A 16,276-nucleotide genomic window follows, 5' to 3' on the forward strand; every position below is an offset into this window, starting at 1 on the left:
CAACTTGTTGGCGGTGAACCACCCTGTCCACCGCATATAGTCGTTTGTACGACCGGCTGAAGCTCGTTCAGGCTCCCCGGCTTCCGAGCTTGCAATAATTGGCTCTGTCTTCAATTCCGAGGCGATCCGAACTTCGTCCTTGCAGGTTCAACCTTCTATCTATAATCCAGAATGGACAAGTTGGTCGGGCTTGATGGTCCGCGACAACCGCTCATCAGTCGATAGAGAGAACGAAGCAACTTGCGCTTAAGCTGTGCTTTAATTTCAAAGCTTTAATCGAATCTCCCGCGGATATAGACTTGGCGTGGCTTCAAGTAAGAAGGGATGTTTTTTTATGTTCACTTTGTTTTGTGAAAGTTATAAAATCTGGATTGGAAAGGTAAGCCTGGCCAATCTAAAAGCTGGATTTTGAGGAATACTTCAACGTATTTTTTATTGTAAAATTATTCACTTCTGACGGAATGGATGGTGTTCTGTTGTGCAATAAATACTTCGTAATTTTTGTTTTTTTTCTTTCACCTAGAATCCACGGATTTTGATCATTTTTTTTTCTTCATACATTAAGTCTAGAATACTGTTTCGGTCGATTTCACTTTGATCGCTACACTTCGATTTTAAATTCTCAACGTTTATTATAGATCCTTCAACTTTGGTTTCAATACTTTGCTACTAAACGTTTTAAATGCAAAAATCTAGTGAATTCAAAGAAACCAGTTTTTATCAAACGATCAAAACCTGTTTTCTCAAGTCAGCCGAGCTTCCAAGGCGAGTAAATTTTCCCCTCTTCACACAGTGAAAAATTCGTTTCCCCTGAAGCCCCGCTTAGCATCTTAGCCCGCGGGATGTTCTTACATTTCGAAGAAGAAACAAACCGCCCTCGAGGGATTCTCGAAGCCCTGTGGTGCACCTTAATCCGGGTTTGTTCCTGGAGATTGTCACTTTGTCCCCATTGCAGACACGATAAGCTCTCTCTCTCTCTGTTTCGAAGCGTCGGTAAGCCACTTCAATTGTTGGCGAAGGTCAGTTATGCAGGGGGAAGGCTTTCGGAGAGCTTTTCTCCTTCTTAAAATGAAATGAGAAGATAGAAAAAAGGCAGAAGAAAATTAAAGAACAACCACAAGGGCTGCGTCTTCCTGGTACAAATGAAACCCGAATGCCCGGAGGTAAACAGCGTCTGCGAGTTGAACAGAAAGGGTTCATCGCCACAAGAGGATGCTTAGGTCTGCTAATTCCGCCCTTCCGAGGAACAACCCCTAACAAGCGTTTTAATTCGCTTACTTCGCTTAACTGAAATTGGCCAGATAGCCTCATTCCCACAAATTCGTCTCCTTCATCAGCCTCGCGCAGAAATTTCACTGCAGTTTACACTTTCCACTCTCCAAAAACGACCTTCTAATTATATCAACGCTTTCACTTATTCATTTTAATGATTTTCGTCAATTCTTAAACGGATATTTATTCCCTGGTACAAAATTATCCCCCGGATTTATAACGAGCATTAAAACTTTGCTGGAAGCAATCGATCTTCGTTTGTCCCATTTTTTCTTATTTTATTGAAAACAATAATTATCGCCCATAATATTGCCTGGGTCATAACTAAGTCTGAAATACTGCAGAAAATGTATCTGATAAAAGTTCCGCTCAGATATTTACACACAACAATATTACTTTTACCGCGACGCAATTCTCGGAAGAATTATTCCCCAGTTTAAGGATCCGTTTCAGTCGTAGTCACGATCGGAATCGATTCACCCGTATTTACTGCCGATAAACTCCGAAGTGTTTCGCAATTTTACGGATCTGGCGCGAAAACGTGAAAAAGAGCAAAGGAATAGGCAGTGCGAAAGAATAAAAATAGAACAATAAAAGTGAAAAGAAAAACACAACTTGACGAGGGAAGGTAAGGCGCGCGCAATCGGGCAAATGGTTGTAAATTAGGTTACGACGTCGCCTAAATGCAATTCTGTAGCTGAAAAGGATGAAATGCCTTTTAAGGTGAAGCCTCCTCTCTCTTCGTTTCTCTCTCGCTCGTCTTACCACCTCGATTCTTTGTGCGGCCTGACCTCTTACATCTACTTTGCCCGCACCTTTTGCTCCTGGCCTCTGGCATCAGCTACGACGACGAAAGCCACCCTCGAGCAATCCCCTTCAAACTCTTTCGCCTCTCGTCGCTTTGTCCGGTATTTAATTTGAAAGCTCTCTGCTATAAAATCGAATGAATGTAAGAAATTTTTAACCTCGTATCTAGAGAGAAGCCGAGGGCGTAACGAGATAGAAACAAAGCGCATCTATCGTCTGTGAGAGTCAAGGATGAGGGGAAGATGCTGAGGGGATAATCCGAGATAGCGATCTTGTACAAGACGAGCCCCGGAAAATGGTACTGGTTTTGAGGAGGCTGCCCGTTTCACCTTCACTTTTATTGCTTTTTACCCTTTGCTTTCTTTATTTTCTTCTCTGCCTTTTAATTTCCCCCCTTTTCCTATATCGCAGCGATCCATAACGTTTCACTTTTTGTTTTCAGAATCGTAGCTACACAGTTTTTTAGCTGACGCGATAGAAGAAAAATATGAAGTTAAGGATAAGTGAGAATAAATGAAAAAAAAAAAAAAAAATCCGCCATTAGACTTACAACCCCATAAAATGAACAGATGAAATTTTTTTTTTCTTGATTTTTTTTTCTACCTTGCATGTAAAGTTCGGCAACGTAGGTACATTTAGAAGTTAAAAATAATTAGTGGTATTTATATACAGTTAGAGAGGCATGAGGAAGTTTTCCGTGAACCTCGGTGCCTCCCTTCCCTAAATTTTGTCATCCCCCTGAGCGTCGCATAATATTTCCCAGTACGGTGATTCAATGTAATTTAAATTTCGCGTTACGAGCTGCTGCCACTGCCGTTGCTACAGGGTAATGTAAATCCACATCACCCTTGTATGAGAGAATGATTTGAACGAGAAAACGACTTTGTACGAAATTATGGGGTAATGAAAATATCAGCACATATTATAATCTGGCTTTGCTCCGTTGCTCTTGCAGGGTAAATCCACCCGCCCACGCGTGTTTACACCCTGGTATTTCGTTCGTCATGTAGATGGATATTTCTCATCAAATTACGCAATTTCAGTTCGGATTTTATAAAAAAATTTTGTACTGAGCAAAATATTTCTTATCGCGCAGAAATCCAAAGTTTTACTAAATGTAGTCTTTTTAAAAGTCATACTTTTCTTTTATAACATACGGAAAAATGACTTTAAAATAATTATAACATGAGGGACTAACTTCTCTTGTCTTGCCATTTTTTTCGCTGTGTATCTGTTAAAAATTAAAAAAACGTGGTATATAAAGCTGAAGAAAAACAATAAAGATGTCCCAACAACAATTATATATAAAGTTAATAGGGTATAATATTGCATAAATTATGAACATCTTTATTATTTTTTTCGGATCAAAGGACAAGGTGAGGGAATGACGTTCAAGGTAATAAATTGACCAATTTTTTTCCGATGACGATATTTAGGTTTTTCTTTTTAACAATCAAAATGTTACACCGATAATGAATGCACGTAACTCGGGACTTAAGTGTCGGAATTTGATGAGAACTACTCACGTGTACGGCGAGTTCATATACGAGCTTGCAACCGAAGAAGAAGAAGAAGATAAAGCGAAAAAAATATGAAATTGAAAGCGACACTTGGGAAACATTTTTACCCGTTTAGCAACGTATTGCGGCGTTTCTTCTTCACGCATGTGATGAAGAAATAACGAAGGTCCGAGTTTTATCCCGAAATAGAAACGCGGAGCGTAACGAGGAAGAAGATGGTTATTATCCGGATCTAGATTAGAAGAAACGAGGGGCATGTCGGGACGGCGGCAATCGTGTAAGTAACTCTGACTCTGACATGGAAGTAAAGGCAAGGTAAAAGTATCTCGCAGAGTTACCGGGACAGAGATCGGCGATATTGGAACGGCAAGGTGCTCCCTAAATTGGCGGGAACAACAATTTCCCGAAAAAGCTTTGTACCTATTCCTCCCCGTTGCCGGACGCTCACGGCATTTTCCGTTAGCGAGTCGTAAAGAGCCCTCCTGGGGAACGACCTGGAAGACGCCCGATCCCGCCGAGGGTCGGGGGGCCCTTCGCTTAGACGCCAAATGAGAAAACGGGGTATAAAACAAGCCAGCGTCTGGGGGATCGGAACGAAAATTGCTGCGATTTGAATAAAGGAAAACAATTTTCAGCATTTTCTTCATCGAATTTTACTTTACTTTCAACCTAAAATATATTATAAAAACCGCAGAGGATTAGCAGCAGCTATAATATGCTTCGATGATCCTGTTTTTCTAATGTCCAATTTCACATGTTACAATTGCGCGACGGGAACTCTGGGGATTAATTATTTCCCGATGTGTGCTGGGTAAAATTGAAACACCACGTAAAGGATTTAGACCGTCCAACACGGTCGATTTGGTGTCGAGAGCTCGTTAAGCGAGCTCGTGTTTCGGGTACGGAACAGAAATTATCGTTTCGCTTGCGCATCCAACTATACACAAACCTATTCTTCCTGTGTGCATATACCGTTCGGTTACGTACCGCAAATAAAACAGATTAACAAGAATTCACCGGCCGGCTTATATCGTTGCACCCACCTTCGCCAGCGAGTTTACGGTTCGACAAATTGCATCCCCGGTGGTGCACCTTGCAGGGCCTTGTCATGCACGACACAGAGCGTGTTCATCGATCGTCGATCCCCGGGATTTTGGTATTTATTATTGTATTAAATTCAAAATCGCAAGCAGCTAGGTAGAAACGTAGTCGATTTCATGCAGGAAATGGGAACACTATTTTCATACTATCTAGATTAGCAGTGTTCCGGGGTTGGGCGGGGTGCAAGACGTGTAGGTACTATATCCATTGGATCGAGACCCGTTCCGAAGTTCGAAATCGACCGGAAGCCGCAGTGCACCACCGGAAAAAGAAAACCCGTGTGAGCATAAACAAGGGGCTAAATCATCGGGTCGGTCGGTCGGTCAATAAACTTTGAATTGCACTCGAGTCAATTTTCGGGAACGGTTCTGCTTCGCATTATACGTATACAGTGTGCCTACGTCCCTTCGTCTGAGGAAAATCACGGAACCGGAACACCCGGTGGTTCCCAAAACCGCGTCTCGCCAAGGTGGTGGGAGGAAGAGAGGAGGAAAAAGGGAAGAGAAGAACACAGCTGGTTATTCATGCGGAAAGCTCTGAGAAATACAGGCATGCAGCGGCGAAGCTCGATCGGTAAAGGCGATAGCTGTCTGCTGGGGCAAGACTGCACCACCGAAAGCTGCAGGGTGGGTCTTTGATCCCGAGGCCTTTGCGTCCGCAGCTACTGCCAGCTACAAGCATGCAAGTATAACAGAGGTGTACCCGGATGATGATACGTTTGCAAACCACCCTTGAACTCGGGGTGAAATAGTCGGTGTTAAACGCGCCGGCAGCATCTCGAGCTTTTGTTAATCTCGAGAGCGTGTAGAATCGTGAGGCTAGTAATAGCGACCGAAGAGGAAATGAAAAGGGAAGAAACGCCGCAGGAAGTGAAGCAATATCTCGAATCCCGGTTCCTCGGGGGTATACGGTTACATAAGCGTCTACAATCCTGCTCTCGCGCCTCCTGCAGCGACGAGAAATCCCGCTCAAAGGCACGGATTCAGATGCAAATGTAAAGGATAAGAGCACGGGAGAAAGCGAACTCGCGAAAGGTGGGCGAGCATGCCGAGGGTAGCGAGGAATTGAATGAGTGTCGTTCCAAGGGTCACTCCGTCGGCTCTTTCGGACGGAACGCCCTATATCGTGATCCGATTTTCAATGCGCATCGACCATTTTATAGTTATTGATTTTCCTGGGCCGATTGCATTCACCGCGGTACATCGCAGGTAGATCTTTCCGATTTTCCGACCAGTTATTTTCGCTGAAAACGTTGCTCCGCGGTTTCGAAGATGATCTTCTTACTCGATGAAAACCTTGAAAATCTTTGAGGAGGATCGAGCTCCCTTCTCTTTTTTCCTCGAAGGATGCGGCCGTTTCACGGATGGGTAATTCGCCACTTTTTTTTAACTGATTTCGCGGAGCACTCGGTGAAACTGCATCTCGAGGCCGCGGATATCGCTTTGAAACCGAATTGGGAGGCGGAGAGGGACTCGGATTAGCCGAGGGTCAAATAAGCGAGCCTGACGTGACAATATCGTGAGCCCAGAGCTCCGACCTCCGGGGCCCGAATGCTTTGAATCCGCAAATCGAGGACGAACTTGATTAGATTCCGACCGCTTACCGCGATCCAAGCAAATCGCCTGCACAGTTACTTACGAGACTGTTACTCGACGATAACAACGCCTGCTCGGAAATTTCCCCTAAGCCGATGAACTAATTATCCTATACCATGTATTATATAATATATAGGTGTATATATAGGGAAAGAGAGAGAGAGAGAGATAGAGAGAGAGAGATAGATAGATAGATAGATGAATTTATTTATGTGTATAACACTATTAGACAATGCAGCCACTGAGCTTACAAAATAAAAATAGAATAAAAGTTATTCTAGAGAGACAGAGAGAAGAAAATTACAGACCGGCTTAGAGATTTGCGAAAAGAATCAGGCGCGAGGATACTGTGAGTTCCTTAAACGCCTCTCAATTTAAAAATTTTTTTTTATTCTTTGCAACTGAATTTTACCAACTGTGCAAAGCTGAATGAAATTACCGCGGAATGATGAATCGGTATTTCACTTTAGGAAACTAATAAAAACTTGAAGCTAGATTTCGGAATCACAAAGGTATAAGAAATTTTGAAATACTGCAGGTTCCAAACACTCTATATATAAATCTTCATATAGTTGTAATCCTTTGGCCGGAGGACCAGTTTCCCGGGGATAACAAGGAAGATTTACAAGTTTATTATCCTGCAGGTGTCTGTCCGACGACCCGCGTAAATCATATCCTTCTACTAGCTATTTCCTCGTGTCTAGAATCAGGTAAGGCATCGAGTAAGCGGGTCATGCGAGTCTGCACGTATATATAGTGGTTAATGCTTGAGTTATTATCTTTTTTTTCTGCCTTCTTGGATAGAAAGATTGATGCTTCGGGTCCGAATCCTTACGCCGTAATTGTCCTTTATTCATCATTTCGTTTCTATTTAAAAAAAAAAATTTCTGTTCTTCCGAATACTTCACCACAATTTTTGTATAATTCACTGCCGCGACCTTACGACTGATAGACTTTTCTTCAAGGAAGGAAAGGCAGTCTAGACTTTGATTAACCTTTTGAATACCTCGAACGCCTATTTCATCAGGTTTTTAATCCGCTTACTACAGAGAGATCGAAGAGGGATGATATTACCCCTGGCTGTAGTTATTAATTTGGTAAATTACTTCCCCCTCCCCTCCCCCCCTTCTCGTGGCCCCTCCCTTTGATACAGATGATCGATAATCCTTATCCAACTATTTATTGCCCCATAAAGCGAGAGGGTAAGAACAGTTTATTCCACCCTCGTTCAACGTTACGGGCATCGCTGCGCAGACAGTCGTTAATTTAAAAACCAACGGGGCAAAACAGCCGAACGTCGTTCATAAATCGCCAATTAAAATTAACCCTGAATACCGCATCGCATCGTGTAACTTATATTTTGTAAAACATTTACAACTAAGCAATCCTGTTTAATTATAATACACGTTTACATATTACAGATGATGAATAATTTGAAGGCAAGGTTGGCGACATAAAAAGAAAAAGAAAAAATGGAGGAAAATTATATCAAACGAAATTCAACACATTCCTCAATCTCAAACGAATATGCAATGCAATTTTGAATCGGTATCACCCATCGAGTTTCGAGATAATATAAAGGATCAGGAATCTCTTCGCAGATTTATTCCCGAGAGTCGGATAGGGTGTCAATTTTGTTCTTCCGCCGGGGGATTTCCGCTCTCCACGAGTGTCTCTCTGTGTCCGTGTACAAATCTTAGACTGGAATTTAATATCAACGTTGCGTAAAAGGAGAAACATACATATTTAGCGAATTGAAGCGTGTACGCATCTATCGTCCTACGATGCACGAGCGTAGAAACGTATAATAATACAGCGACTATGGAGCACAGTTTAATCACAGCTAGGGGGATGAAATTCCATATCTATACCTACAGGCATGTGATAATATGGGAGAGGATGAATCCAACCTGATACTATCTGGGCTTTCACATTTTCAGACGGATTAATATCGGCTCGGAGAAAAATCAAAGAGAATAAATCGGCATGAAGATGGAAAAGAGGCGTGGCGGCGATCGACGTGTGATTTCGTGGCGATCGAGCGCCCTGCATAATGTAGATCAGCGCTCCGCGCGTGTAACGTATTCATGGCAAACAGGCCAAGGCGGTGGTCCAAATTTATAAGGCCGCATTGAACCCGGGCGGTTCGGTCGGTTCCTGGCTTTCCGGGGTTTCGGGTGCCTATGAACTTCCCCGCTAGACGATATCCTTCGGGCTATTTTATTCATGGAGGTAAAGCCCCCGGCGCGTCCATAGATCATGCGAAACAAGCACCCCGCAAAGTCGTCTCTATCATACGCAGGTTATATGCGTGGATATCGCGCGCTTAACGTGCATTGTTGATATAATTATTCGGCTAATCCCAGGTAAGATCGAAGCGATATTGCCCTGCGATAAATTGGGCGGAAATCATTGGGGCGGGGCTCAAGTTCTGAATTTAAATTGTTCGAAAGCGTCTAATTTCGTATTATTTCGTGGCGAAACTTGATGGAGAAAAATCAAACTTTGTTGCGAGACAACAAAGTTTTGAGTGGTCGGTGAGTCGACGGGTTAAAGTTCCGAAATGCAAGATTCCGAAAATTTAAGTCAAGATAAAGCAAAGTTCCGAAAAATAAAGTTTCGGTAGAGTAAAATTTTGAAAATTAAAATATACTCACAAAGCGTAGTTTACTCAACGAGTGTATACAAAAAAAAATCAGAAAAACTGAAATTCAGAATGACCAGAATTACGTACGTAAAAATATTGAAAATTCAAAACAAATAAAGACCAAAGTGATGAAATTCACAGAACTGAAAATCTTCGATCATTCAGTTTTTTAAATCTTCTCATTTTCGCACTTTCGAAACTCTGACTCGTCGGAATTATACCCTTTCGGCATTTTGTCCTTTTCTGAATTTTGAGCGTTACGGGGTTACGCTCCATTCAAACCTTGATGTTTCGTAGAAATTTGATTTCCTCCATTCAGAATTTCAACCACACCCTAAATCATCGTCATGCAGTGATCGAGCTTACCAAGCGTTGCGCAAACCCTCCAAAGCCCGCTGTAGGTCACTTTGCTGTCCGGTTCGACGCTCGCGTTGCTCGACGCCGATTTCGGGAGTCTTTCCTCGGTCAGCAGCCACTCTCCGGTCGTTATTGCCACCGTTATAACGATCAGCGATAGCAGGGCTGAAATCCCTGATGTAATTCCTAAGCCTCCGCCGTTCCCACCGGACCCTCCGCAGCAGCAGGCGCAGCAGCAAGACATCACGACCTCTCCTCCGTTTGGGGCATCCCCAATTACCAGGGGATGACTGTCTCGTTTTCCTCTTATTTCCTTCTCCCTCTCTCCCCCTTATGGTCTTCCTTTCCTCTTTTGCACGCCGGTTTTCTCCGCTCCGGACTGATTGAAACACCAGGTTTTCACCCAGCGATTTCTTCCGTGATTTTTTATCTCACTCCCCGGTGCGAAAATTAGACCGCGTTGATTGATAATCACGATTTTACCGAAATTAACCCCCGCGTCACGTCATTTCGTAATTAACATCGGAGTGATTAAACTCACCGCCACAACGTAACGCGCGGCGATGGTTCTTGCGTGAATTTTTTAACCAAATTTAACGAAGCATGGTTTCGACCGATTGGATTTATTCATACGCGAGCGGAATATCGACAACTGTTAGTCGACCATGAACGAGAATCGAAACTTGCCGCGGCAAATGGTCGAGATTTTTGATTTGATTTTCTTCCCTCCCTCCTCCCCCAAACCGTAACTTTTTCCAATCAAGTTTTACCCCTGTCATAAATTCAACGGAAATTTTAGGTGTAATCGAGGAATTGGATTATAATCGGCTAATTTTATCGCACAGTTATTCAAAATCAGACCGCTAATTTGAACAAATATATTGTAACTACCGTTGCTACACTCAATAATTAAAACCGCTGTATGAATTATGCAAAATTTAAACAGACACAACAATGTAATCTGCATTTATGTTAATTAATGTCAGCTTCCTTGGTTTAAAGTGCTACTGCGGCTACAGACTGAAACGAAAGTGGAGGTGCGCTTTAAAATTGAATAATTTTTATTCCCAGGACGAAGAGGTAAAGTTTTTTACCATTACACGTCAGACTTCGTGATTGTCGAGATGCAAGTTTCTTTCACGAATATTTTCCCGTTCGATTTATCATGTGGAAAAATATACACGGACGTAGAAATTTTTTTCTTGTAACCATAAAAAAAGAAACTTCACTCTTTTGCAAAGAAAATACTTACAACAATTACAAATATTTGCTCGCGAAGAATATCGCGCCACTTTTTCGTCAACCCCTTTATGCTTTTACCAGCTATCGATGTCTCGTTTAACTTTCTTTATAACGGCAGAAAAGAAGAGAAGGAGATGAAATAATACTCCGAAAAGAAACTGTGACATCACTGTCAGCTATTCATGTGTGACGAGAAATATTTTGATTCCTTGAAATATATTCTCGTCCTGTGATTCGTCGAGTTCTTTTCTTTCCACCCTGGTTTTGCAGTCTCCCTGGGTTACATTGGCGAGAAGGAGTTATTCAGTTTCGATTAAGCACCGCTGCAAAGCTTGCATAAAGTTTTTACGACCCCATTCAGTAGGTCTGGATGCCCGATCCGTGCCAGTTCTGTTTATTGTCAGCGTCGGAACGGCGCTTTGCAATTGATAGTTTCTCTCCCACTTTGACTACAGATTGACGACAAAATCCGCTCATCGATTCCGCACCGCTTTTCCAAAGCTGAAACACAAGAAAATGGTTTTTTTTTTAGTTGGAAATAGACTTAGAAATCATGGAAATTATTGTACTGAACATTCCAGGAAAAAACCAAAACTGATTTTGGTAATCTGGTGTAAGTCTAGAGAGAAATCCCGGTTCAACACGAGTTGAAAACCCACGCGGTGTTCATGGAAATTTAAATATTCACCAAATTAAAGGTTTATTTCCGCATTTCACACCCGGGTTATTTAGGAATATGCGGAGTTCTCTGAGTCCCGAAGGATGGACGAGGCCTCCATTTCATCTTGCGTTCAACGAAACGCGTTAAGACGCTTGCAATTAGTATTCGTCAAAGCGTGATACTAAATCGGGACATTTTCGTCGAGCTTTGACGCTGTGTCCATTCTTGTAAATTGCTATCGAATTATCAACGGTTCTGAATTCCTGTTGAGACAGAACCCTTTGTTCTTGCTTTATTCGGATTAAGGCGTCCAGAAAAGTGAATACCTGTTGCAATTTAGAGTAAAAACAACCACCTTTACCCCCCCTCACCCATTTCAAATTGTAGACAGAAAAAAGCTGTTCATCTCTTTCTGTTTATTTCACATTTCTCTTCGATAATGCAGATCATGTTATCAATATTTGCCGATTGAGAGAATGGTTTATGAATTTCGCACTGGCAAACTGATTCTTGTATCAGACTGATAGATGGAGAATCTTTCCGTCGATTCGGTGAGTTATAGTGTATCTTTTACCAGCAGACAAGAGATATTTTGTAACAATAAAACAGCGAAAACGTATCCTTTTATGTTATTATCAGTGTTGATATCTCATCGGCAGTGAAAATACATTCTGGGGAATCTAATAGTTCTTTCACTCTGCTGTCAGTTCAGGGTTCGCGGCTTGTCGTTGTTTCACCCTGAGGGAAAAGGAAGGTGTTCTTGACCAAGTCGAGCCGTTCAACAAGTGATTCAAATATTAAAGCTACCTCGATTCCTTCCGCAGGTACAAGGACGATGCATAAAGCCCGCGGATAGTCGGTTCAAGGAGTGATTCACCCTTGCGAGGCAGGAAATACGCCTTTTTTTGCTTCGATTTCATTTCCGGGCAACAGAGTAGAGTCGAATTATTTCACATTATTTCGACGACGAAATATGACGAGGTATTTATTTTTGGACGGACTGAATAAAATTTGATGTCGAAATTGAGATGAAGTGAATGTAATCGTGAGTAAAATCCGTCAGTTCTATTCAACCCTTATTGTAATTGGTTGCGAAATTTACTCTAAACAACGGGAGAAAAGTTCATTTGCATTGATTGAAAGCGCGTGTTTAAACAATCGAGGGGGAAAAAGAAGGAATATTTGAAGTCGAATAGCATCGACTGTTAAAGCGGAGTCACATTCATTTGTGTCGAGCAAATATTAAAACGCACGAATTCATCGAATTTGAACAGATTCCCTTACGGTAAATTACTGAACACTGATTTCCGTTAAATCGTAAAACTCTTGATGACATCGGATGTATATTAGGACATATACATATAACAACAGCAGAAGCCTGAAGCGGTCTAACAAATATGTAACAAATTGTCAGAAATGTTGATGAGTAGGGAATATGGCAGAATAGTTTCCGGATAATTGCGTTTGGAGCAGTTTGAAGCTGTTTCATTACATTTCACAAGCCACCCCTGGCGAAAATTTTCCACACCAAATTACGAAAGTGTTCGAAATGGCGTAGAAAATGAGTAGATCCACTCGTTTTCAACGTCATTTCGAAGACTTTAGTAATTTGGGGTATAAAATTTTCGCCAGGGTCATGCTAGAAAAATGGCGAAGAAGGGAAAGGGAAGGGTCAAAGTAATCAGACAGTATAAATTTTCCAAAGTTTCTATTAGCACGATTTGCACCGAGACTGCAGCGTATGCCGAAGCTGTGAAGAAGAGAATTGTTCCCCCGACTTTTCATCCAGTATAACCACCTTCTCACCCCTGGCCTCCCACCCTCCTCTCAGCGAAGCCACTCTTATCCCCAGGGATTATCGGGACTTGAGCTTTGACCCGGGTTCAACTTTTCCCGCCGCTAACTTTGAGATAAAAAAAAATAAAAAAATAAAGTAGGAAAAGGCCGAGAGATAAAGAAGCGAGAGAAAAAGCTCAGCTTCGAGTCTCCGTGCAGCTACGGTGTTATGTATTATATTATGCCTAGACGGCAAAAAAGATTGATGAAATATCGAAGGTATAATTTAATATTCATCTGTCGGTAGACCTTCGGTTTTAATATTTACTCTATTTACCCTCCATCATTTCATTTCGACCTACTTCTTTTTTTTTCCAAATTCACCGGAACGCGAACTGAGTTTGCAATTTTTTCCCCTAATGTGACTTTTCTTTTGCCTCTTCTTTTGCGTAATACGCTCAGCCCCGCGCCGCATTCTAATGAGCCCTCTGCGGCTGGTTAACTGCCTAATGGCCCCAGTTAAACAAACTTTCTTTTCAACAGCAATGATACAAAAATTCACCGCAGTCAGCTACCCGGTTATTCTAGCTATAAATATACTTGTACACAAACTTGTGAGGGGATGAAAAACTGGGTTTCCTCGTCTAGTTTTATCGCTTTAACTCTGCGTAATTGATTCATCAAGTTTGAATAATCCTCGAGAAAAATTTTCAATTGAAATTTAATCGTTAAAAAGACAATTTCATCCCTATTTCGTTTTCACACATGCAAAACTGCACGAGCAAGAAGACAGTAATTTATAACTGCAACGCTTACTCCAGTTCAAGCGTTTGATTTAATAATGCTCCGGAAATTTTGGGAATAAAAATTGAGTACAGTAATTAAGAACAAACGTAAGAAGATAAAGTTTCAAGTTAGATCTAGAAGTTTGAATCGGGGATCTTACATGCGCTGTTCGGCGAAACATATTTCACTTTCCTCCGTTGTGTAATCAGAACTCTCGTCTGACGACTACACCTACGCACAGTACCTAAGCGTAAACGAAACGTATAAATTTTCTATTCTGCTTATCACAGCGCTGTGAGCGCGATGAATGACGAAACTTCCTCCTCTTTTTCACCCCGGTGTCATCGCGAATTTCACTCGGCCTCTTTCACGCGACACATTTCTCCTACGAAACTGGAGTGGAAAAAAGAAATCGGAGAGATAAATAAAACAAATAACAAAAGTGATGTACAAGGAAACCTGAAGCGTATAATATAGCTGTTGAATTTCTTCTCATTCCTTCCCCTTTCTTCTTCTGCTCAGTTTTTGCTTCTCTACTTTTTACTCGCCGGACAAAATACGGCTGGGAATTTCTTCTCATTGACGAAATGGTGGAAAAAAGACTCTTTGGAAATGGAAAAAATTCGTTTTCACTACTCGCGGCAAAAGCTTGAGAAGATATTTTCCGCGGAGACTCCACTGATCAACGCGCATTAATATACCTCCTGACGAGCTGTGATCTAATGTATCACTGGGACTTACGATTAGTCGGGTTTAAAACGATACTAATCCTGCTAAGTTTCTTGAGCACATCTTACTCACGTTGGAATAATTTAGATTCCCAAGTAATTTCAATTCGCGGTTCACGCCAGGATTTCTATTAGAAAATCAATACTTACGCTGAAGTTAGCTCTGCGTTACCTTTTGCTAATACCGATTTTTCCATTCCACAGGATCACACAGTTTTCTTACAATATTTAAGCAGATCGATTACAATTAGCTCTGTGAAGAAATTGATTTTCTATACTTGACACCCAGCCGGAGGTCTCATTTCTGTACGTTTCTTGCGTGCGATGTAAATCGAGATGATGTTTCATTAAAAACCTCAGGTACCTACTCAGACGCCTGAAGATGGCTGCCAGTTTGTCTTGAGAAAATTCGCCGCAACCAACAGTGATCGAAGTGACTTTCTGTCCGTCCAGAAAATGGCGGAAAGGTACTTCCAGCCATTTAGATGTTGTCAGGAATGCGTTTCATCACTCGAATGAATTTTGTGTCTGACGAGAGATTTGATAACAGGATTGACCTGAGCGGTACCCGACCACTAAGAAAAAATTTCAACTGGGTCTGAAGGGACGAAAAACCGAAGAAGCGGATCATCGGATAAAGCGAAGGAGGAAAAAGCCCAACGAAAAATGGAAGTCTTTTAATACCCGGTGACACCGAGGGGTCTTCGCCGACCAGAGTGAGGGATTCCATTTGAATTAGCAGCGGGTTTGCCGAGCTTAAGGAAAGAGACTGGATACGGTCAGACGGTGAGTTAAGCTGAACGAGAAGCTCGGAGTGATTAAAATTGAGCTAGTAATGGCGGGTCGAGAATCCGGGAGGAAAGTAAAGGAGCGAATGTCGAGAGGAAACGAATTGCGGGAGAATCGGGTTTATTCACATCCCCTTTTTGATATGTTGGTTATAAATTCCTGTCACATGCTTTCCGTTTCTCGAATCAACCTGTCCCACAGAATTTCGGGCTCAACTTTGTTGAACTTGGACTTTACGTGTTTACGGAATACGGAAAGGGATAATAATTAATTACTTCCCTGCAGTATTGCGCACGCTGCTCCGTTTATCTTGTAGTTTGAACAGTGCAGAACTCGACCGAGGTGACTTTCATTAATGGATTTATGTTTTTGATCAAGTGACTTTTGAAAATCTTGAATCACGCGATTTTTTTTTAGATGAAATCGAATATCTGGAATATTTCACTTCTACGCAAAGAAGTTGCGGTCCTGTGGGAGGAAATGTAAGGAATATGGTCGAGGGAAGGGTATAGTTATTCCAGCTAAGGAAGTGAAGAGCAACGTGCCTGTTTGTATAATATATCTAGAATCGAGAGAAGGTGTGTATAAGGCTGTTGAGACCGGCTCGTTATTTGAACCTAATTGCAATTAATTCCGTCATCATTAACGAGCTGGAGCCTGTATTAATTTGAACCGCATCCTTTGTTCTTGAGGAGAAATGAAAACGGAGATCTGAAGTTTAATTGGTTTCATTTCGAGCGAGTTTCGAACGGTGTAACTTTTACAGCTTAGAGGTAAGTCTCGAAAAATTGCAATCTTACTTGCTGGCTAAGCCTTTGGCGAAAATTTATTGCTGCGGGTTTCTATTTTCTAAGCACCCTGATCCCGGTCATGAGATTATTTTTTCCTTCTCTCTTTATAGGGTGGGTTAAAATGCACTCGAGAGACGCTACAATAATAGTCTCAGTTTCACGCCTTCCATGCCACAATATCACGCCCCGATATATTGGACGAGG

General features: G+C 41.9%; 1 protein-coding gene across 2 annotated transcripts in view; it reads right to left on the bottom strand.

Moving 5' to 3' along the window:
* Window positions 1-10,476, bottom strand: part of LOC124405350 (voltage-dependent calcium channel gamma-5 subunit) — a 39,659-nt gene extending 29,183 nt beyond the window's left edge. For both annotated transcript variants that reach the window (XM_046880174.1, XM_046880175.1), the window contains exon 1: window positions 9,309-10,476. In XM_046880174.1, coding sequence (XP_046736130.1) covers window positions 9,309-9,543 — 235 coding nt within the window. In that variant the 5' untranslated portion in view covers window positions 9,544-10,476. The remainder of the gene's footprint in view (window positions 1-9,308) is intronic.
* Window positions 10,477-16,276: the final 5,800 nt, after the last annotated feature.

This window comes from Diprion similis, chromosome 4 (genome assembly GCF_021155765.1).
Source record: "Diprion similis isolate iyDipSimi1 chromosome 4, iyDipSimi1.1, whole genome shotgun sequence".
NCBI classification, from domain to species: Eukaryota; Metazoa; Arthropoda; class Insecta; order Hymenoptera; family Diprionidae; genus Diprion; species Diprion similis.